Source organism: Xenopus laevis, chromosome 9_10S (assembly GCF_017654675.1).
Source record: "Xenopus laevis strain J_2021 chromosome 9_10S, Xenopus_laevis_v10.1, whole genome shotgun sequence".
In the NCBI taxonomy this organism is placed as follows: Eukaryota; Metazoa; Chordata; class Amphibia; order Anura; family Pipidae; genus Xenopus; species Xenopus laevis.
Genome location: NC_054388.1, coordinates 63,860,103 through 63,883,757, shown reverse-complemented (window position 1 = coordinate 63,883,757; position 23,655 = coordinate 63,860,103). Strand labels below are relative to the sequence as shown.

The 23,655-nt window shown below is 36.0% G+C and overlaps 1 protein-coding gene across 3 annotated transcripts in view; it reads left to right on the top strand.

Moving 5' to 3' along the window:
- Positions 1 to 19,042, top strand: part of fign.S (fidgetin, microtubule severing factor S homeolog) — a 103,747-nt gene extending 84,705 nt beyond the window's left edge. For all 3 annotated transcript variants that reach the window (XM_018238829.2, XM_018238827.2, XM_041578312.1), the window contains one exon: positions 13,815 to 19,042. In XM_018238829.2, the coding sequence (XP_018094318.1) occupies positions 13,815 to 16,054 (2,240 nt within the window). In that variant the 3' untranslated portion in view covers positions 16,055 to 19,042. The remainder of the gene's footprint in view (positions 1 to 13,814) is intronic.
- The last annotated feature ends 4,613 nt before the right edge of the window (positions 19,043 to 23,655 follow it).

Sequence of the window (23,655 nt, the reverse complement as noted above, 5' to 3'; positions counted from 1 at the left end):
GTGATCATGTAAAAACTAGACAGTTACCTTACTATTATAGTCCTCTAGTCCGTTACTATCAAGTCTGAGATGTATTGAAAATATTATATATATATTATATATATATATATATATATATATACACACACACACACACACACATGTGGTAGTCACAATTCAGAATATGTTGCAAAGGTATTTAGAGAAGCCCAGTACATAACCAGAGTATCTGGTTATCCAGAGTTCTGTGGGCAGGGGGCACCAGGGGGGATCTATTGACTAAGGCCTGTCTAAATGGTTGAAGATTCTCATCATGGGGAATAATTGTGTATAGACTTTCCACATCAAGAGTGGTCAGAATGCAATCTTTAGGTAAGTAAGTCCCCAATGTATTAAGTTTTTAAATGAGATGGTACTTACCCAATGGTAGAAAATACAGAGCAACAGTTTGCCATAATGAATCTATGACTGAGACGATTGATCAGCCTGAGGGTGCTGTAATGGACATATGTATCTTTGTTAGAGTGGACCTTGGGAATTTGGTAGGAAAGAAAGTTAGGGTTGATTCATCAATCAAGACATCCATACTGTATATACTGTATGTGTGTGCGTTTTTTTTTCTTTATAATACACAAGTGTTAGTCATGTGACACAAATTCACCAAGGACCCATTATATCTGATGACATCACTAAGCAATGTTTATAACAATCTATTTTAAAAGATGTTGATGTTTTTGTCCAACACATATTATTTATAGTAATCTTGCAAGGTTCATGAATTGTTATTCAATGAAGGCCAATACAATGATCTTCTATCTCTCTCTCTCTCTCCAGAGGGGAGCCACATAACAGGGGCCACACTCACCGTTTTCTGTCAGAGCCACTCCACAATACATATTAGATACTTAGAAACTGATGACTCCTTGTTGTAAAGTGGCATACACAATGCCACAAGAGTGTACTGATTCCATCATATTGTAGGGTAGCAGGGAACTATTTGTGATCATGGCTGCAGTTGCTGAGTAACAGTGTAGTTGTGATTATCAAATTCTGTTTTAGATTGAAGCACAGCATAGGACTATGAGCTATGTAAGAATGGCCAGATTTCTGGTTCTAGTGTCCACTGATCACGTGCACATGCGCCATAGCCCTGAGAACACTGCGTTCCCAATGCGGCTGGGTGGCATGCCGCCCCTAGAATTTTGCAGCCCTGGGTCTGTGCCTTTATGGCCTCACCACAAATCCGAGCCTGCATACAGCAGAACTGGTGTTCCTATGGTTGCTATGAACTAGATCCATCTCTCGAATGCTTCTATAAATTGACTTTCCCAACTATCAGTGTAGGTAACTCTCCTTTGTGCGTTAGTCAGCATATTTATACATGATGAAAAGATTCTAGATGACACCTTGAATTACAATAGTCCAGAAAATCAAAGATAGAATATGTCTAACATAGACCCTTCCAGGTAACCAAGGCAGTTTGTAGCTACGTAAATGCATTCTTAGCGTATTGCTGAGCTGCTGAGTTTGACAGAAAGGAAGCTGGTAAGAAAAAAATGGTTTATCTCTAGACAGAAAAAAATGATTGATTTTGCTTTCTCTTCTCCCTAGTTACATAGTTAATCAGGCAAATGTACATCAAGTTGATCCCTTCTGTGTTTCCCCAGTATCATTGACATTAGGGGAAAATTGTTGTATATATATATATATATATATATATATATATATATATATATATATATATATATATATATATATATATATATATATATATATATATATATATTTACACACATATAAACACACATTCACATACAAACATATTTTTCTGTATATGGAAGCATGATGTGGGCCCCTGGTGTTCGATGTTCCCCAGCTATCAGTATTCCTGATAATATGTCCAATACTTGGACTATTATGGGCAAAACCATGGAACCAGATACAGTAAATGGAATCATTAAAACCTGGTTAAGTAAGTGCCCCATTTTTGACCATCCTGCCTAAACTCTTCTGAAACATATGTCAGTTTTAAAAAAGCCCCTGGAGTTATGCTGGTCAAGTAAATAACAGTCAAAAAACATTGCCCTGTTATTCTATAGAATCAGGCAAGAAAAAATAAGAAATAAATTAAGCAGCACATGGCTGGTTTTCCCAACACTGTAGATGACATCAGACTTTTTTTTACATTATGTTACATTAGTCGCCATATCTGTACAACAGCGGGGTCCATAACTCACAGTTGTCTTTACGTTAAGCTACAACTCCAAGCATCTGACCAGCAGCAGAAGACGGGTCCTAGGTGCTGTATCAAATATCAGTATCATCATTACTGGAAAGCTCCATCTATTTTATCTATTTTGCAAGCAGCATAATGTCTGAAGGACTGCTTTAATGCATCTGTAGTTTAGTATAGCAGTAGAGCTCCATTTCTAATAGATTTTTTTTAGACATTCTGCTAGGGGTGCTATTTATCATTAATAATAAAGTAGAGCACTGCAGAACAAGTCTGCCTTTATAAATACTTATTTATAATAAAGTACAGATTCAAAAAATGTTCTTCATTTGTGTAAAGGGTTTTTCTCCTACTTATGTTGAAAACAAATTGGAATCAACTCTGCATCTCCAGATTCAATCCCTGTTTTCTCTATTTTTATTTGAGATTCATGTGAGTGTACATACAGAAGAAGCCCAAGTATGGCTGGGACTCTTCTACACGAGATGCTTTTTTCAAAGTGACTTTCAGAATAAAGGAGTTCGGGTTCTTAGCTAGAAACTCATAAATATTAGCCACGTTCAATAGACTGTCTATAGTATATATTTGTTGTGCAATTCTAGGAAGAAATTCTTTTAAAAATCTAGGTATTTGGGAAGGCACTATAGTTTATCTTTATAGGGTGGTTTGTATGAAGGAAACAGCATTCACGCCAACACAAATGAATTTTATATGTGGCTTTTTTTCACAGCCATCAGATGCTGGACTAAATTATACAAAGGTCCCTAGAGTGAAGGACGCTGAATTAATGTGCTACACTATGTCACCCCATCCTATCAAAAGATTTCTCTTTACTCTTTTTTTTTTTTTGCTTTTATTGTTACATTAATCATGAAATCCTAAGCCATCTATAAAATGCACAAAAGATTGCTCTATCACATAAAATTATTTGAAGATAGAAAGATGAATTCTAGTGCATTTTTTATGCTCTTCCATATCGAAGCCCAGCTAATCATAGCCCACTTGTTCTTAAAATCCTCTGATACACGGTTTAGGAAGTTAAATGGTGAACAAAATGGCACTTAAGAGCATGGATGCCTTGTTCATTTAAGACCAAAGCCTGCAGTTATTAGAGCTATAAATATGTTTTTTGACCCCTGTTAGCTCAGACTATTGGGTCAAAATTGAGTAGAGCTTTTTTCAAATGTTCTTAAATGGATATTTTCCTTGATAGGATACTAAAGCCAGCCCTGATATGTGTGTATTTATATGATTGGGGTGATAATTTAAACATCAAGGATTGATTATGCAGAAGGAGATAAGAGCAAGTCTTCTTCTTAATGTGTTTGTAATAAAACTTTTTAATGTATATTTTATAAATTAACAAAGGGAATACATAATGGGAGCTCTTTGGTATGTTTCTCTGGTTGCATGTTTATCTGAGTCTTTTCTAAACTGTCTGCTCCTCTGTTGAGCAATAATAATTGCCGTATTTTGATCAAACAAGATCACGATAAATAGAAAGACAATTTGCGTTAAAGGCAATACTAATTTGGTGGAGATTGTAAGTGTGTTTCCTTTCCGTCACTGTATAATTTTACTCTTCCCTTGACAAATGGCTATGCTTACAAAAAATTGTAAACGGGAGAATATCTGTGCCACCTTGTAATTAATAGCTTAATTAGATGCCCGGAGGCATTACTTGAATAGTAATTGCAATTGCAAACAGCAATATTCTGATGGTTTTGACTTGGTTGGCAAGCTTGAGAATAATATGATAGACCATGTTATATGATACCAACTCATTTACTTTTAAAAGAATGTATAAGGACTGTATATTTATTCCTACCTGGTTTGTATAGTTTATGTAACTTTAATGATTTGTGGTAAACTAGAACTCTTTGCACTCAAAATAAAGAGGTCTGAGGGTGGGATCATATTGATACAACCCTTGTTCTTTAAGAACACAGCAAATAATGGACACACAACATGACATCTTTCCCTTAATTCTAATTTTCTGCAACACAAGGAGGTGAAACTTTATTCTTTTAGTACTTTACTGACTAGGAATGTGGTATTGTGGATGTGCTGTACTGCGTGATGCTTCTTTTACTTGACCCGTTTCTTTAAATCTGGGTTACATTTCTCATATTTAAGTATTTTATGTGACCCCAACAGACTTGCCTAAGGTGGCAAGACTTTCATTTTATACCGGTGTACATGTATAGTACACAAGATCCATGCATAACCTGTAAATTATGTCTTTATAAATGGTATTTAGCTATAACATCACTTATAATCAGTGCTTAGTGATGTCATTTGTTTGTTTATGAGCATATTAATAGTCACTTTGGAGTTCCATGACCTTTATAAAAGCACAAGGTCAAATTCAGATGTTAATTACTTTGTTGTCTTTTGCTTTAAAAAAAGGGATGGGAAAAATTGGCGAATGAATTGAAGTCAATGGACATTTGTCCCGTGATATTTTTCACACCATGCAACATATTTTAACTATACATTAGAGACTATGGGAGTTTTTTCGCAGTGAAATATTTCTCTCATCTCTAATATTATTCACAACATTTAGGTTGTGCAGGTTGTACATTTAAGTTGCTGGAATCTAGACGTTACCCCATATGTACAAGATAGAGAAATAGAAGTACGATTAAAGAAGATTCCAGTAGTCTTCTAGAGTCAATCATTAATAATCATAATTAAACAAGTAACAAAACTTAACAGAAGACACAGTAGCCATTTTCATATATTTATACTTTATGATTTTATTCCTAGAGCAATAGTCATAACATTTTCATCTAGTAAGTGGAAGTAGGAGGTTGCCCATGGCAGACTGCATGTTGGAGCAGCACTCTTAATTATAACAATGCTGTATTTTTATCTCTAGAACGAGTGATCAAAGAAGCAAATCTCTGGAGACCTCTAAGCAAACATATAGAGATGCTACAGCATGAACAACTATGGTGCTCTGTTTCTCCTTATGATGTACAATTTCATACAAAGAAATGTATGTTTGTGTCTTTTAAAAATATGTTATTTAATGTAATGCTTAGGTCTACTTTTAGCCAGTGTACATTTCTAGGTTTAATTAGTGTTAATAATGTTGGGTAGAGTACTACAAGAGCAATGAGGTTTCAGCAGATGTGGACCTCTTTATTGTTCAATGTTTGAACTGGAAGTTTTTTAAATCACCAATATGATCGTTAAAATGAATTCTTAATCCAATGAATCCTACAATATAGAGGCAGATGAAAAATTATTGACCTATATGTGTGGCCTAATCTCTTTCTCAAAAAGATCATACAGGTCCTCTTATTTAATAAAACCTCATTTAGACCAGCAGTTATATTGGTCAGATAGGTTGGCTGTCTATTTTGTGTAAATTCACATATTATTCTTTATATAACATTCATATTCAGCACCACTTTACATAGATTCAGTTCCCCAGTGAAGTTTACTATCTAAGGTCCCTCCTGCTCCATGTACAGTAAATATCATCCTTGCTGGAATCAAACCTAGAACTTCAGTGCTTTTCTTACTACAGTATCTTCACTTCTTTCACCAGTAAAATACAGAGTTTAGATAATAAGGAAGTAAGTGCATTGTTAAGGGGATTGAATCATTTGGAGTTTTACTATTAAACTCTTTATATTTACTATGTATTTGCTTGTTATTGGCAAGACTATCATAATTACTTTTGTCATTATTAATGGAGAAGGTGGATGTAGAATTTGCAGCAGTAAGAACCCCACTGGTTTTGTGGCGTTTATGGGCACATTTATCAAAGGTCGAATTTCGAGTTCATGTGAGTTTTTAAAAACTCCCGTGAACTCTAACTTTTATACGTAAAAAACTAGAATGTCAGGAAGGCTGCAAACAACTCCAAATTGATCCCAGGACGTCTTCCACTGACTAATAAAGCAATTCGGCTGGGTTTAGGTGGAGTTCTTAAAGTGCCAGTGTATGATAAATCTCAAAAATTGAATTCGAATTTTTTTAAAAAAAACTTGAATTGAATTTTAACAATTCCCTAGTCAAATTTGACAGTTTTGGCCTTAAAAAATTCAAAAATTAGAATTCAAAATTAGAATTTTCAATTTGACCCTTGATAAATCTGCCCCTTAATGCCTGGGGGTTCATTGAGGTATAGAAATGTTGGAGAGCTGAAAATAAATCTTCATCACCTGTGATAATCTGCTGCACATTAAAGAAATTACATGTCATTAATAAGGCAAATACGTTTGCAACACAAAATTTATCCTAACATCTTGTAGAGGTTTCTTCACCACTCAGATAATTCAAGAAAAGTGACATTGTTTTGATTTAATGTTTTAGACTGCTTGTACTGTTTGAAAATGTGTCATCTGTTTTATATCTCCTGTCATATTTTTATCTGCATAAAACGTGCTCTGACTCATCTATTAGAACAAGTCTTCAACCTGTGGCTTTTGATCAGTTGTTGACCTGCAGTAAGTCCCTCATTGTCCATGATACGCAAGGGGTCATAATTCATTAGAGGCTGTAGAGGTTCACCAACCTTTCCTATTGGGTTATAAGATTATATTATTATTTTTTGTATTCTGTATAAATATTGTTTGTGCCCTTTTGAAATGTACACGTATACCCCTACATCTTCAAACATTCTGACAAACCTGGTTGTCTTTATGTCTGTTGATGCCCTGGCCTCATTTACAAAATGCAGGACATGGTGCTAAGTGCAAAAACCATTGGTACTGCAAGTCATGGTGATCCATAATGCAGCTCCCCCTAATGAATACATGGCTGCTGGTGTTTGGTAACTGAGGGGTGGACTAGGGAAAAGATCATAAAGTTTTCCATCTAGCCTACTAGTCCAGGTGTGCTGGTGGGCACAGCGTGCTAAGGAGCCTTATTCTTACCACTTGTCCTATGACACCTGGTAAGGACAGAGCTGCCGTGCAACAGCCCCAATGTCGCACCCCCCCCCCCCCGCTACATCACTACTGCAATGAGAGCAATAGCACTTTCGGAAATTGTTACAAGACAAGTTAGCTCTGTCGCTAAAAGTTGAAAGCGTGGAGCGGGAGGGGCAGCATCGGAGCCCCTGAAACCGCGCTGGGCAGGAGCGGCCCTGCCATGCATCCATCGGAGCTGCAATCTGCACTTTACTACAGGTTTTTAATCTGGCGTGAGGTACATAGCACAGCAAGGCCCCAAAAACAAGTGCTTTCTGAAGGGGCACAATTCTGCACCACCTGGTAATCTCCAGGACCTTTGTAAAGGAGTACCCCTCTCTCACATTATACAGTGTTTTACCACAATCTGAACAATGAATGTGCTGTCTACCAACTCATTGGAGGGTGCGTGTCTTTTACCCTTAAATTATTGTCAGCATTTCTCATGTAGGGACAGTTTAGATTCCATTATAGTCCTGTCCCTTTAAGCCAAATGTGTGTAAAATGGAAAAACCGTGCTCATAACTATTGACTTTCTGTTTATTTCCCAGTGCTGCTTACAGCAGGATTCTTTGCTAGCACACACTTATGCGCTCTCTGCTGAAGTGTCAGCTTGGTTATGTTGCCACATACAGCTTGACAGCAAAGTAACCCTGTGGGGCCTTGTTTAAAGCCTGCAGATTGAAGCAGCTCCAGGATCCAATATGGGGCTGAAACTATGCGGCACTTTCTTTCTGCAAATTGATTGTTGTTCTTCTTTTTCTGTTTAGTCCTGTTTTTGCTTGCAGTCATGCTAGGAGTCCCTATAACTTTTACTACACTGCTGTTGTAAATTAAAGCCAAATACACAAAAGGGCCTTTCTCCTTTGTTGTTAATGGGTTTTTTTTTCAGGAAGTGATTGGCCTTTATTTTTTACTGCTGCATTAGTTTACTTTGCATTCTGGATATACACCTCTGTATACATGTTTTTAAAGGTTACATCTTAAAACCGAAAGCAGTAGTCCAGCAACATTGCTAAATTGTAAGCTTTTGCAAGTATGGCCCTCCAATCCTTTTTCTCTTCTGTAACCCTTGTTTGTGAAATGATTGTAACGTCCCTGTATATTAGAAAGTTCTGCGTAACTTGCTAGAATTATATAAACATATGATGATGCTTAGTGAGACTGCCCTCAGCTCTTCATGCTCAGAGGTTCATTTAAAGTAATAGAAGCCTTCCATAAACTTACTGCCCCATTTAGTTCTAAAGAAGATGTCACAAACAAACAAAATTATCCCATAAACTACTAATTGTAAAAAGTAAAACATTTTTATATTAATTTAACATAATAAAAAAATAGTACATACTGACCCCATATAACCCACCTTACAGAACTGCTCGACAGAGAGAGCTTTTGGGGAGCAAGCACTTGACATGTAGAAAAGATTTCTTGAGAGGGGTTACACACAAAAAACAGTACAAAAAACTTTTCAAAAATCAGTAAAAATGGATAGGCAAAATGTTTAGAAAAATAAGAAAAACAATAAAGAATAACAGGATTGGTCAGTGAGAGTGGCCTTTACTAATAGATATAGCAAGCAATTTTTTGAAGAAATTTTTACCTATTCTGTATGGGGATGACTGTTTCTTTAAAGTATTGATCCCAAGTATAAACATCATCCCGAAACTAGCCTATACATTAAGAGATATGTTGTCGCCAAGTTTGTTTAGGGGAGAGACACCCAGGAGAAATCTAGGGCCACTGGGGACAGCAGGTCATTTTAAATGTGGGAGTCATAGATGTATGACTTGTGGACATATCAAAGTATCTAAGATCTTTAAATCAAAAGTGAAGGGTAAGACATTTGAAATCAAAGGTTATGTGAACTGCAACACTCCACTAGTGATCTATCTGATCACATGTTTGAAGTGTAGCAAGAATATGTAGGTTGTATGAGTATAAAACTAAAAGAAAGAGTAAGAGAACAGGAGTCAAATCAGAAATCCACCAGCAGCTGAGAGAAGTAATGTAACTAGACATTTTACATAATGTAACGGTGGGGATATTGCTTATTTTCCTGTTCAAGGAATAGAAATAGTGATGGGCGAATTTGGGGCATAACGTTCGCTGAAAAATTCGCAAAACGACGCCGGCGTCCAGCTAATTTTTGCGGCGCTTTTGTGAATTTATTCACCGGCGGCGAATCGCGGGAATTTCCCACGAATTCGCGCCTGACGAATAAATTCAACCATCACTAAATAGAAAGGGTAAGGTTAGGAATTTGAGGAGGTGATCCCATGAGTCTTTCGGCAAAAAAAGAGGTGTTTTGGATCTTCCATCTACAAACACACCCTGCCATTATGATTCAACTATGAGTTTGCTGTTACATGCTATGTTTAAATACCATTAGGCCTATTCCTTGCTAAGAATGAGTAAGATATATATATATATATATATATATATATATATATATATATATATATATATATATATATATATATATATATATATATATGATATTTTGGATATATCCACAATAGTAATCGGGACTATATTGGAGATGAGATGTCTAGAGTTTTTAAACAATACAGTATATTCGTGGTGGTTTTAACATATTAAATTTGATTTATGTTTATGGGATTGATTAACATATTATGCTTATTATGTTTATGGGATTGATTATAATTCTTAGTGATTTAAAAGGCACTTTATATATCTGCTTGTTATTTGTATGTCACTATAAAGACTACAGTATAGGGATACTGCCAAAGACACCTATGACTAAGTACCGGAGGGTACGAAATGTATAAGGTGGGTTACAGGTATATGGGGTCAGTATGTATTTTTTATTATGTTAACTAAATAAATAATTTTTGACTTTTTACAATTAGCAGTTTACGGGAAAATTTTGTTAAGTGACTATTTGAGAGTGCCTTGGGAACTAGGGCAAAATCCTGGAATTCCATTGCCCTGTGTGAACTGGCAAACTAGATAAACAAAAACTTTGCTAATATTATCTTCTCTGGGAGTATTAAACTTTTTTATTTCGTCCACTAATCCCCTAATTGGTTCTACATATATTTCCTTCTGTTATTAGGGATCATTTACAAATGCACCCACATGTGTGTGCCCTAAAATGGACACACTAGTGAGTACATATTGATGGAATTCTTTAAAATACTTGTGTCCAAACACTCTCCTGCACGATATGGTTACCAATGCCACCGTGAATTGTTAGCAATTGTGCCTATTGATATTGTGAAACCCTGGAGCTACCGCCTCCCTGGATGGCCCGGTAGTTCCAAGGTCCCACAGTGGGTTGCATCAACAACTTTGCTCCCAGTGAAACAGATACAAACACAGTTTTGAATGCAACTTGCACCCTATTTGAAAGTTGCAATTGCATATTTGTTTTGCTGTTATCAACACATTTGCTGCAGATGCAGCTCAGAGCATGGCTGCAATTACACTGGCATTTTATTGAAAGCAATGCATTATGGGTAAAAATATAGTGATTTGCATAGAAAATTATACTTTGCCTTTGAATTCATAAATGACTCCTGTTATTTCAGAAATTGCACTCTTTGCATTAGATTAGAACAGCAAATCTTTGGACAGAGACAACTTTTTTTCTAATTTTGGTTCTGTACATTACCACAATTAATTTTTAATGAAACAATTTAGATGCAGTTGAACTGCAGATTTTGCTGTGAACAGATCAAAGGACAGGTCAAAGGAGCTCTCCATGCATGTGAAAAAGCCATCCTTAAGCTGCAAAAACAGAAAAAACCCATTCGAGAAATTGCTGCAATTTTAGGAGTGGCAAAATCTAGAGTTTGGTACATCCTGAGAAAGAAAGCACTAGTGAACTCAGCAACGCAAAAAGACCTGGATGTCCATGGAAGACAACAGTGGGGGGATGATCGTAAAATCACTTGCATGGTGAAGAGAAACCCCTTCCAATAGCCAAACAAGTGAACACCACTCTCCAGGAGGTAGGTGTATGGATATCCAACACTACCATAAAGAGAAGACTGCATAAAAGTAAATACCAAGGGTGCATTGCAAGGTGCAAGCCACTCATAAACCTCAAGAATAGAAAGGCTAGATTGGACTTTGCTAAAAAAAAATGATGATGGCAAGAAAAAAGTATGGAGAAGGCGTGGAACAGCTCATGATCCAAAGCATACCAAATCATCTATAAAACATGGTGGAGGCAGTGTGATGGCTTGGGCATGCATGGCTGCCAATGGCACTAGGACACTAGTGTTTATCCATGATGTGACACAAGACAGAAGCAGCTGAATCAATTCAGACACTGTCTGCTCAAATCCAGCTTAATGCAGTCAAATTGATTGGGAGGCGTTTCATAATACAGATGGACAATAACCCAAAACATACAGCCAAAGAAACCCAGGAGCAAAAAAGTGTAATATTCTTGAATGGCCAAGTCAGTCACCTGATCTGAACCCAATTGAGCTGCATTTCACGTGTTGAAGACTAAACTTCGGACAGAAAGGCCCACAAACAAACAGCAACTGAAAGCCGATGCAGTAAAGGCCTGGCAGAGCATTAAAAAGGAGGAAACCCAGAATCTGGTGATGTCCATGAGTTCAAGACTTCAGGCTGTCATTGCCAGCAAAGGGTTTTCAACCAAGTATTAGAAATTAACATTTTATTTTCAAGTTGTCCAATTGTTTTTGAGCCCCTAAAATGAAGTGATTGTGTTAAAAAAGGCTTTAGTTCCTTACATTTTTATGCAATCATTTTGTTCAACCCACTGAATTAAAGTCTGCAGTTCAACTGCATCTGAGTTGTTTCATTTAAAATTCTTTGTGGTAATGTATAGAACCAAAAGTAGAAAACAGTTGTCTCTATCCAAAGTATCCATCTTCCACACATCCTAAACCACCAATGAACACAATTGTAATAATATATTTTCAACAGAATCCTGCTGTGGTACATTTATTGTGTAATTACTGCAATCCTTCCCACCTTGTTTTCAGTATTTCTAAGTAATTAAGTTGGAAGCATGACAGCAGTCAGGCTTGGCACGATTGTCTTTGACTAAAATCTTGTAAATTAACACAATTAGCCCAGCATCATTCTGCTAATTAACTTCCAGAGTCTGGTGCAGAAATTTTGCAAACAAGGGAAAGAGAGTCAGTTGGGAATCACAACTCCATTCTTCCAGTAAATCCACGTTGTTCCTTGTAAGTTGCAGTTATCCAAGCTGAAGGAAAATATAGTAATACATTGTAAAACTCAACAGGAGGGCAACCAAAGTGTTAAAGGTGATGTAAACAATCTTGCTCAACCATATTTATCTTAATTTTGGTGGACTACAATTCCCAGTATATTGCAATGTATTGTTGAAGATTCAAGGATGTTGAAGTCCAGTTTTTCAGGTCTACAGAGCCAGTGGCCCAGTCAACTATGGAGAACCAACCAGTGAGAATCTGGAGAATTGGGGTCCATTTTTTTTCTAGCTCTTGGAGCTGATAGTCGATCCTTCTAGAACAACACCAGTATGTTTGGTCTTCTGATGTTTAAGTACTGTATAATGTAAAATTGGGAAGGTGAGTTGTAAGCTTTGGTACATGACAGCAGCACAGAGCATGTGCAGTGAATCAGTAGAAAAGAAGATGTGGAGCTACTGGGGCATCTTCAGAGGGACAACTCTTTACTGCTTAAAGGCTGTGATTGCCTTGGGTTCATACAGAAACAAAACATATTGTGTAACATTCTATCATACTTCTTTGTTAAGCTTTAGTTCTCATTTAAGTAAAATAATTTATTTTTATACTGTCACATGTCTAAATATACTGTATAAACTAAAGGCAGCTCTTATACAGAAAGAGCACAAGGTTTATAAGGAACAAGAGTGTAACACAGTTACAGCAGACCTGCTGCTGCTGCTTAATTACTTAAGTTTGTATGGCAGTGTTTTTATATTGTATGACAAATGCAATAACTTACTAAGCAATAAACATGAAGAATAATTCATAATATTGTTAGGTAGTGCCTCTAAATACGTAATACTTCCATTACAATGAGATTAAAAACATGGCATTTAAACTATGATATCTTCAAAGGATTATTGCTGATTAAGTTTAAATATTGAACAGACGTGGTTTTACTTCTTTGCTCCCAGAATAACACACAGAGAAACCTAAGACCAGCAGGCAACTAATATGTGTGTATGTGTATTTTATTCTTTAACACTAGAGCTCAAAAGCAGATAGAAGGCAGTTGTAATTCATACCGAGGTGTAGGCTTTGTATGATGAAAGCGACGGACCGCTGCCTAGGAGATTGCTTTGCTGCACTCCACGAAGCAGATTTGAAACTGTCGTGGACCACTTTAGATGAGAGTTGGATTATGGAATGACCTATGATGTCTGTGTCACATTGTTCTGCACAGGGTGCATTATACTGTGCTAACTAGGTGTTCAGCACCAAATAAGAGAGGTATCCTAGATGTGATCTGTCAGCTGTGTCTCATATTTTTTGATTGATATTTCAGAAAGAGGATTCTATGCATAACAGTACCAACCATACATAGAAATCATTTAGAAAATAGTTTTGTGTTTTTTGTTTAGGTAGAATGTGTTAAAAAATGCAAAATGTTCTTTACTATTTTAATTGTTTAATTGAAATAATTATGATTTTTGTTCTCTCTTGTGTTCTGTATAGGCTTGAAGATGCAGTGGACCCCGGAGCATGCACAGTGGCCGGAACAACACTTTGATATAACATCAACCACACGGTCACCTGCTCATAAGGTTGAGGCATACCGAAGTCATTTGCAACGTACCTATCAGTATGCTTGGGCTAATGATGATATCTCTGCTCTGACTGCTTCAAATTTGCTCAAGAAATATGCAGAGAAATACTCTGGATTTTTAGATGGTTCTATGGATAGACCCTTGCTGAGCAACTATACAGAAGCTCAGTCGGGTCTAGTGAATGGTCGGAAGAATGAAAGTGAACCTTGGCAGAGCTCCTTGAATTCTGAAGGTGGTTATCCCATGAACTGTGTTTCTGATGTTATCGCAGCTAGCAAAGGTGGAGTGGGAACAGCTATCCCTCCATCAGATGTTTCTGCCAACATAGGCAGTTCTCCTGGGGTGGCAAGTAACCTATCAGAACCTAGTTATTCTAGTAGTACATGTGGCAGTCACACCGTACCTAGTCTTCATTCAGGACTACCATCTCAGGAATATGTCACAGGTTATAATGGTTCCTATCTGCATACAAGTTACAGCAGCCAGTCAGCATCTGCACTCCCATCACCTCATCCATCACCCCTTCATAGCTCTGGACTTTTACAGCCTCCTCCACCACCACCTCCTCCTTCAGCTCTGATATCAGGCTACAATGGAACATCCAGTATACCAAGTTATAACTACCCAGCTGCTAGCTATCCACCTCAGTCTTCAGTTGGATCAGGTTACAGTCCTGGTAGTGCACCTCCACCTTCTGCTTATCTACCATCAGGTATTCCTGCTCCAACTCCTTTGCCTCCCACAACTGTCCCTGGCTACAGCTATCAGAGCCATGGGTTAACTCCAATAGCACCATCTGTTGTCTCTAATAGCTCAGCTAGTTCACTGAAAAGAAAAGCATTCTATATGGCGGGGCAGGGGGAAATTGACTCAAGTTATGGCAATTACAGCTATGGTCAACAGAGATCATCACACAGCCCTATGTACAGAATGCCTGACAACAGTATTACCAACTCAAATAGGGGAAATGGATTTGATCATGCTGAGACAGGATCTTTAGCTTTTAAGCCAACAAAGCTGTTAGTGTCCTCTGACCAACAAAGGAAATTCAACAGCCAGTCTACAAGAGCTTTAACTCCACCATCATACAGCTCTACCAAGAATTCAAGATCAAGTGATTCTTTTGGGAAATATAATTCTTCTGCTATTACTGAACATGGAGATGAGCATCGTCAGCTACTACCACATGCAATGCAAGGCCCTGGACTTCATACAGCTACCTCATCCAACCACTCTGTGGACGACCAGTTGAAAAATACTGACTCTCACCTGATTGACCTTGTAACTAATGAGATTATAAACCAGGGGCATCCAGTAGACTGGGATGAAATTGCTGGCCTTGATTTAGTAAAGGCTTTTATAAAAGAAGAAGTTTTATGGCCTGTAATACGATCTGATGCATTTAGCGGACTTACTGCCTTGCCTCGAAGCATTCTGTTATTTGGACCACGGGGGACAGGTAAAACATTGTTGGGCAGATGTATAGCTAGTCAGCTTGGTGCCACTTTCTTTAAAATTTCTGCCTCTAATCTTGTGACAAAATGGATAACTGAAGGAGAAAAAATTGTCCATGCATCCTTTCTTGTTGCAAGGTGTCGACAACCATCAGTGATCTTTGTTAGTGACATTGATATGCTACTCTCGTCCCAAGTTAATGAAGATCATAGTCCAATAAGTCGGATGAGAACAGAGTTTTTAATGCAGCTTGACACCGTTCTGTCTTCTGCTGAGGACCAAATAGTTGTAATTTGTGCCACAAGTAAACCAGAACAAATAGATGAATCTCTCCGGAGATATTTCATGAAGAGACTTTTAATTCCACTTCCAGACAGCACAGCCAGACACCAGATAATAATACAATTGCTCTCACAGCACAATTACTGTCTCAATGACAAAGAGGTTGCACTCCTAGTTCAGCGCACAGAGGGTTTTTCGGGACTAGATGTGGCTCGATTGTGTCAGGAAGCTGTGGTAGGTCCCCTCCATGCCATACCACCCTCAGACCTTTCAGCCATTATGCCTAACCAGTTGAGGCCAGTGACATATCAAGACTTTGAAAATGTATTCTGCAAGATTCAGCCTAGCATATCTCAAAAAGAACTTGATACATATATTGAATGGAACAAAATGTTTGGTTGCAGTCAGTAATATCGCTTAAACTTTCCATTGAATGTTGTGGCACATGAACACAGGCAGCAGAGGGAATACAAACCCTTTCCGCTTGTGGTCAAATTGTAAATGGTACTTGGACATCCACAATACCTTTTCATCTGAAGAGTCAGGTTAGACTTGAGTGAAAATGCATCAAATATCTGTGCTCTGAAATAAAAAAGTGTATAAGTGAGAGCACGAGATGATATCTAGGTCTATTTAAGCTAGCCAACACTCACTAAGAAGCCGGGTTAAAGTGGGTTGATTCTGGAAGGACATGAACCTTGTGTGTTGATTCCATTCTGCTGTTCTTAAGATTTAGTTGCTGTCAAGTGCCTGAAGTGGTGCTTTATTTTTTTGTTTGCCTCACAATTACATTGGTGGCATGTGCTAATATAAAGAGCTTTAACTTCAAACATTGTTGTACTACAAATGAACGATTGTGTTGATAGACAGAGAGCCAGATTTTTGCCATTTTATGAGCAACAGTATTCCTCAGACCTGTCTGTTCTGCAGAACAGTAAAAACAGGAAAACCATGATCTGGACCTTAATTTCTACAGTTCATTTCTTTTAATGTTCTGTCTGCAAAAAAAAAAGAGAAAAAACTCAGGAAAGTGATTGCTTTGTACAGTACCTCAAAGGAATGTGTTAAAAGCACTATGTACTGCTGAGAGATAAGATAGACATTCATGTTACTTTATATTAAAATTTATGTTTACCTCAACAGTTGTAAAGTGGCATGGAAAATATCTTTGAATGTATTGGGTTGATTCCTATAAAAAATGGTGGAAATCTTGCCAGAGCAAATTGTAACCAATTAATTCTCTCTGTAATTATATATTATTTTATAACCTTTCTAATCATATTCATAAGGTGAAAGTATTCTTTACATTTCAGTATTTATTAGATATTACAATGGGAATCAAAAAGATGCCACTGATATTGTTTAATTCTAATAACTTTTTTGGGCAAGTGGGGTGAATCAACATTTTTTTTAAAGGCATCCTTATTTAGAAAAAATATAATTGGGTATCACCTTAAGTTTGTTTTCTATGCACAATTTACAGGTCAGAATATGGGTAATAATGTAAGTCCGTGGGAGTAAAAAACATATATAGATGGTGAGTTTTGCAGTGGAAGAACTACTGGTAATTGCAATCGATCCAGTGTTTTTATTACCCCAATATGGACTGTACCATTGGTGCTGCTGTTATACAGATGGATACCTTTTATTATCAGTAAAAGCCAGTTCTTTGTGCAACACTTTTCAATCTTTCATTTGACCAGTGACTAGTTAAGCATACGATGCGTAGATATTTTGAAGAAACTTATTTATTTTAAAAATAATATAAATCAAGATGTTATGTTGTTCTCAGGCCCGGATTTGTGGCCAAAGCTGGCGGGCTCTAGGACGTGGCAGCCTAGGGTGCCAAATAATCTGGGCCTGGTTGTTCTTCTGTGTAGATCAGTTATGAAGACTGATGTGAAATAACCAGTGTCACAACCGTCAACAAACTTGTATAAAATTACCAAAGTCCTCCAAAAGATTTAATATAATGGATCCAGTGTTGCTACTAATGGCTACTTGCTCCTACTAAAATGCATATATACAAACATAAAACTGAATATTATTATTTTATAAAAAGTTTGATTTTCTTTTCAGCCTGCAGTGTGGAGGTCTTGTAGGTGTAGTTTTGGTCCAACATTGTATATTGCTGTTATAATTTGTGAATCCATGTAGTGAGCAGGAAAGGTTTTTTTTCCCTAAAGATGTAACTGTGCACAAGAAGTCAACATCTCAGGTGCCTTTGCATCTCTGAAACACCCTATCCATTGACGCTCTTTCAAATTGAATGAGTTAGCTTCTGTAGATAATTTAACTGCAATTCATACAAAATTAAAGGAACATTAATGCTAAAATCTATTTTTTTGGGCTATATTCTGTAGTGGTGATAAATATGTTCCTACTTTTCTAACACTTCACCACAAATACATTATACCAACTTTATTTTTAGAAGAACTAAAAAACATTTTTTCTTTGATCATCCTGGTCAGGGAAGATAATATCTGAATACCAAGATGACCAGGAAATCAAGAGTACAGAAAAAAATAGTTTCTCCGTATTTCCAAAACAGCACAAAAAATATCATGTTCTTTTCTAGAAATGTTTATAACTGTTTTCATATAAGAAAGAATATACTTTAGCATTAGTGTGCTTTTAACATTGTTTTAAATGTTGTCACTGGCACATATAACAGGTCAAATGGTACCATATGTTTAATTTTAATGTCCCTTAATGACTCTTTTGTACTACATACTTGACTTTTGTTCTAGTTGTGTACTTTTTCAAATGTGAACCACCTTCAACCCTGGATTTAATTGTAATTTTTTTATTATTAATGGATAATAATTGATGTTGGGTTCATTTGCTGAGCAGTGTATGGCCTACAGATATCCCAAAAGCATGCCACTGCATAAATGGAACAATCTGGCTTTTTGAATGTATTGGTTTGTTTACTTTAACAGAAACAGCAACATAACTGTTTCAAAGCACTGGGGTTTAATGTACATTAAATACATGAAATAAATGCACTGAAAGTCATATCTAAAAAAATATTGTACCTACTGCTTTTTCTCTTGTAAATTGCTTGCTTAAATACTTTTCATGCACCAAAATAGTGATGTTCTTTTTATTGCACAAAAGCTTTAAAAAGAACACTATATATATATTGCATGGAGCAAGTAAAATCCCATCAGTGGTTTGGTTGAAAACAATGTATCCTAGCGATAGAGGTCGTGTGCCAGCCTGGTTGTACATCAGCACTATTACAGTGATGATCACAGCTTCCAAAGATGCTTCCCTCCTATGTCTGTGTATTCCTATTATGGGGCAGATATATCAAGGAGAAAATTTTAATTTTTAAATTCTAATTTTGAGTTTATTTTAGTTTAATTCTGCTAGGGAATAGTCCAAATTTGATTTGAGTTTTAAAAAAAAATTCAAATTCAAATTTATCATGTACTGTCCCTTTAAGAATTTGAATTTAACTATTCGCAATCTAAAACCTGCCGAATTGGTGTTTTAGTCGTTTGGTGGATCGTTGTTAAAAAACTCAAATCGAATTCAATTCGAATTTTATTTGAGTTTGCAGGTCGATCCTATTCACCTGAATTTAAATTTTTTTTACATTTTTTAATAAATTTCGATTGGTTGTTTGTTTTCCGAATTTCAAGTTTATGGGAGTTTATGGGCGTTTTTATAAACTCCCTTAAACTCGAAATACAACCATTGATAAATCTGCCCTTAAGGGTCAGGGCACACTGGCAGATTAGGGGAGATCAGTTGACGGCGACAAATATCCTCTTCTTCGGGGCGACTAATCTCCCCGAATGTAAATCACGGGCGGAATGTCACTCGTATGAATTTGTTTTCCAAAGTCACCCGAAGTTGCCTGACGAGGAAAGGCAGGGGAGGCAGTTCAGAGAGATTAGTCACCCTGAAGAAGAGGAGATTTGTCGCCGGGTGACTGATCTCCCCAAATATGCCTGTGTGCCCTGACCCTTGTAGTCTATTCCTCAGCCAGACACCTAGGGGCATATTTGTCAAGGGTTGAATTTAGAGTTTATGGGAGTTTATAAAAACTGCCATAAACTGCCATAAACTCACTAGTCAAATTACACTAAAATAAACTCAAAATTCTAATTTAAAAATTAAAATTTTCAATTCGACCCTTGATAAATCTGCCCCATAGAATTGTATTTAACAATTGGTGAAAGCTAGAACTCACCATTTGATAAATACACTTCCACAAATCCCATAGGAATGAACAGAATGTGGGTGAGTTTTTATTTATTAAAAGTTAAATTCACATTTTGATAAACTTGCCCCCTAAGATAACATGTGTGAAGTGCTTTGATTGGCACTTTGAATATTTATTGGAGCATAATGGAAGATTCTGGTTAGGTAATCCAAAGAAAGAAAATTTGAGAGACATCTCAATCTTGCCTTTTATTTAACAATTTTTTTTTTCAAAAATAAAAAGCTTGCCACCTAAAACCTGATGAACTTTTATTTAAAAAACAAAAAATGATTGTGCGTAAAAAAAAGACAAAAGAATGACAAAAAGACATGACAAAAGAAACACATGCAAGAAAAAGCATGTAAGATTAAAATGACTCATATTTTCTTATTTCAGATTGCCCAAACAGGATCTTTGAAAGTATGCTCCTAATTGTAGCCATACACACTTTAAACATGTTTGATTACCAATATTCCAGGGAGAGAGTATAGATGTTTCTAGAGACTTAATTCTGTATTGCCATATGGCTAGTTTACTGGCTACCTTGCACATGTTAACCTCATTGTTGGTCGAGCATAGTTGCATTTTTATTTTTTGATAAAAACTCCTTCTCAAAGGGTAAAACTCAATTAATTTTATTACCTTTGTATTTACAGTGAATATAGACATAAATCTTCTTAGTAAAGGGAGCGGCCATTTTAAAAGTATCAATAAAAATCACTTTCCTGCACATTTTAGTGAAGTGTGGTTTCTGGTAAAGCCTTCCCCCATGACTTATTGTGGCGATTTAATGAAAACAATATTTTTACCTAAGTTAGGGGTTCTTTTAGTAACATATGGTGTATGAAAAGCAGCTCTGGTATCAAGACACACAGGTTTGAATATATACTGTGTGCTGTATACCAAATTTGAAATATAGGCCATTAAGCCCTGGGGTGCACCAGCACTGCCAGTCCGCACTAGGGACCTTTTCAGCAAAGGGATTTGTTTTGTATTTACTGTTTTACTTGCACTTCCAGAGAGATCTACAACATGTAACAAGCCTATAGCCAAATTTACTTAATAAATGTACAATACCAAAAAATAAAATAGTGATTGGACTTTTCTTGTGTAAAACTGATGTTGTCCTACCTGAACTCATGCTTTGCTTTGTGATTCAGTATACTAGAAGGTTGGGCAATTTATTTGCAAACTGCTCATTTATAATCTGTTGGATTGATTTTGAAATAAAACGTTATATAAAAATTTACATTTTTCATAAAATTCAAATAATTCCAACTTCAGTCAAGCTAAAGAGGTAATGTTTTATTTTTAATAACGCCAAATTGGATTGATGGTAAAATTTTTATACATAAAATGCTTAATATGTTATGATTTGTGCCTGATTCCTTTTTATGTTATAACTGGAATATGAATTAAACTCAAGTCATTAAATTGAATGTCGTGTAGAAATGAGGGAGGCCTCTTGTTACTGTACTCAATGGCTATCATTAATGTAATTCATTACTGTTGTAAATAAACTGTAAATAATTTGTATTAAATATGTTATATGACAAAAATCTTCAGTGGTCACATAGATTACATAAAAAGCCTCTATTGTAATTTAGCAAGATATTAGAAGCCACCAAGAAGAAACATGACTATTAACAGGCAAGTGCTTTTATGTAGTTCATGGAACTCCTAGGTGATTTTGAATATTCATTTTCATGATACACAAAAATCAGTGAGTTGTGATGCAAAAGACACATCACCACCATTTATAAGGACATCTTTTGACAAGTTATTCATGACTTTTATGTATGTGTATTCATGCCGATATAAATATACATATTTTTCACCATTTGAAACGGAAAATATTTCTGAGATGAGTAAAATAATTATTAGACTTACTGGGTTAAATTGAATTGGAGAACAGAAATGACAGGGTCAGTTGGGGCAAAAAAAATTTTGCAGCTTAAACAATGGTCACTACTGTTCTTTTTTCTGTTCCTGCCTTACTATACCTTAAAATGATTAGAAACAGATAACCATTTTTTCCTCACATCATTACAGTATTTGCATTCTATCCAGGACTATATTGGTATTGGCATAATGGAACTAGAAATCATATTCATTACTATTTTATCTGACCAAAAGTGACTTTAGCTTTGCCTCATCTGCACTTAGATGGCTAGCCAGGTCAGTTGTATTCTACTAAATAAATTGACCACCTTTTTTTTTATGCGTGAGTTTGAACCCTTATAATGCCACCACGTTCTGCACAATCCAGACTGGCCCTAGAGATTGACATACAGAAGTGATTCTATGGCACTGGTGTACTTCTATGTCGACACCATAGATTTTGCATTGTATGCACGGAAAAGGTTAAATTACATGACATGCAATTACAGGTCACGCAAGTTAAGGTCTTAATCAAATCACTGACCATTTACTAATTTCTAGTATTCGATTACTTTTGATGCCCAAAACTTAACCCGCAAAGTGTATAAAAATTGTTCATATTTACATATCATATTTAGACTTGGGGTACATTAATTAAGAACACCCACATTTTAGCTTTACTTTTTTGACTTGTGATTGTGTATTGCAGGAGCTATACAGTTTGACATAAATTTTGGGTTCGTTTACAAATGAACCAATAACTAGAATTTTGATTCTACAATCGCTTTCCTATTATTCAGGTTGAATCACGGACTCTAGTACACAGCAATAACAAAACAAACAAAGTATGGACTATATTCAATTCTGGGAGAAAAATAAATGGTCTGTCTCATGCAAACTTCAGCAAGTGGGAAATATTCAAATCAACCATTATGTATGTTTTATTCCAGGTACCCTTTTATGTTCTACAAGATTTACAGATGAACCTTCAAACTATTGTTCTTTAAATTCAATGAAAAAAAAATGGACTTCCTAAATCAAAGTAATTTTTAGGACTGCATACTTTAGTTTAGTTACATAGCTGAATATGTTTAGATAAAAAATGACAAGTCCAAGTCCATCAAAGTCAGTTCTTCTAAATTGATTTATGAGATGATTTAAGGTAAGTAAGTAACTGAATGCGACTGAGTTTACTGAATCCTAAGATTAGCAAGAATCTGCAGTCCCTGCTCTATTAACATAGCTAGTGATTATATTTGCTAACCCTATATTAGCAGTATTCTCAGCACATACAAATCATGTCCATAAGATTTGTTAAAAGCATAACAAACACAAAACTGTAAATCATGAAATTTCTGTTTATTGCATTACACATGCAAAAGTGTATACACATCTTACAAATTATAGGTGTATCAGTGTAAGTATTAATTCAAAGTGGTCATAAAAGAAATGATTGCTACTATTCAAGAATACTAAAATTTTGCATCTTGGCACAGTTTAAAACAGACCTGCGAACACTGAATCACAGATACAGTATAAAGCTGCCATGTTTATCATAACCATTCTCACAACTATAAATTTTACATTTTGCTGGCCAACAAAACTCTGCATGCATGCTAGACAAATTACAGAAAATGAAACACCTGCTCTGACTCTATTTCCAAAGGGCATTGACTTGAGCTACATTTACTGGATATATAGATAGGTGTATCTGGATAAAAATAAATCATAAGTCTGGGTGATGCAATGTTTCATTATAGTAGCAATTTATACTGTGTCCCATGACTTACACAGAGTTTTTTAACCAAGAAAAAATATCAAATAAGAAAAACTGTCCCTCTTGGCTGATATAAAGGATACATGTCATATGAAAACATATACATATTGACACGTGTATGAATATTCTGTAAATGCG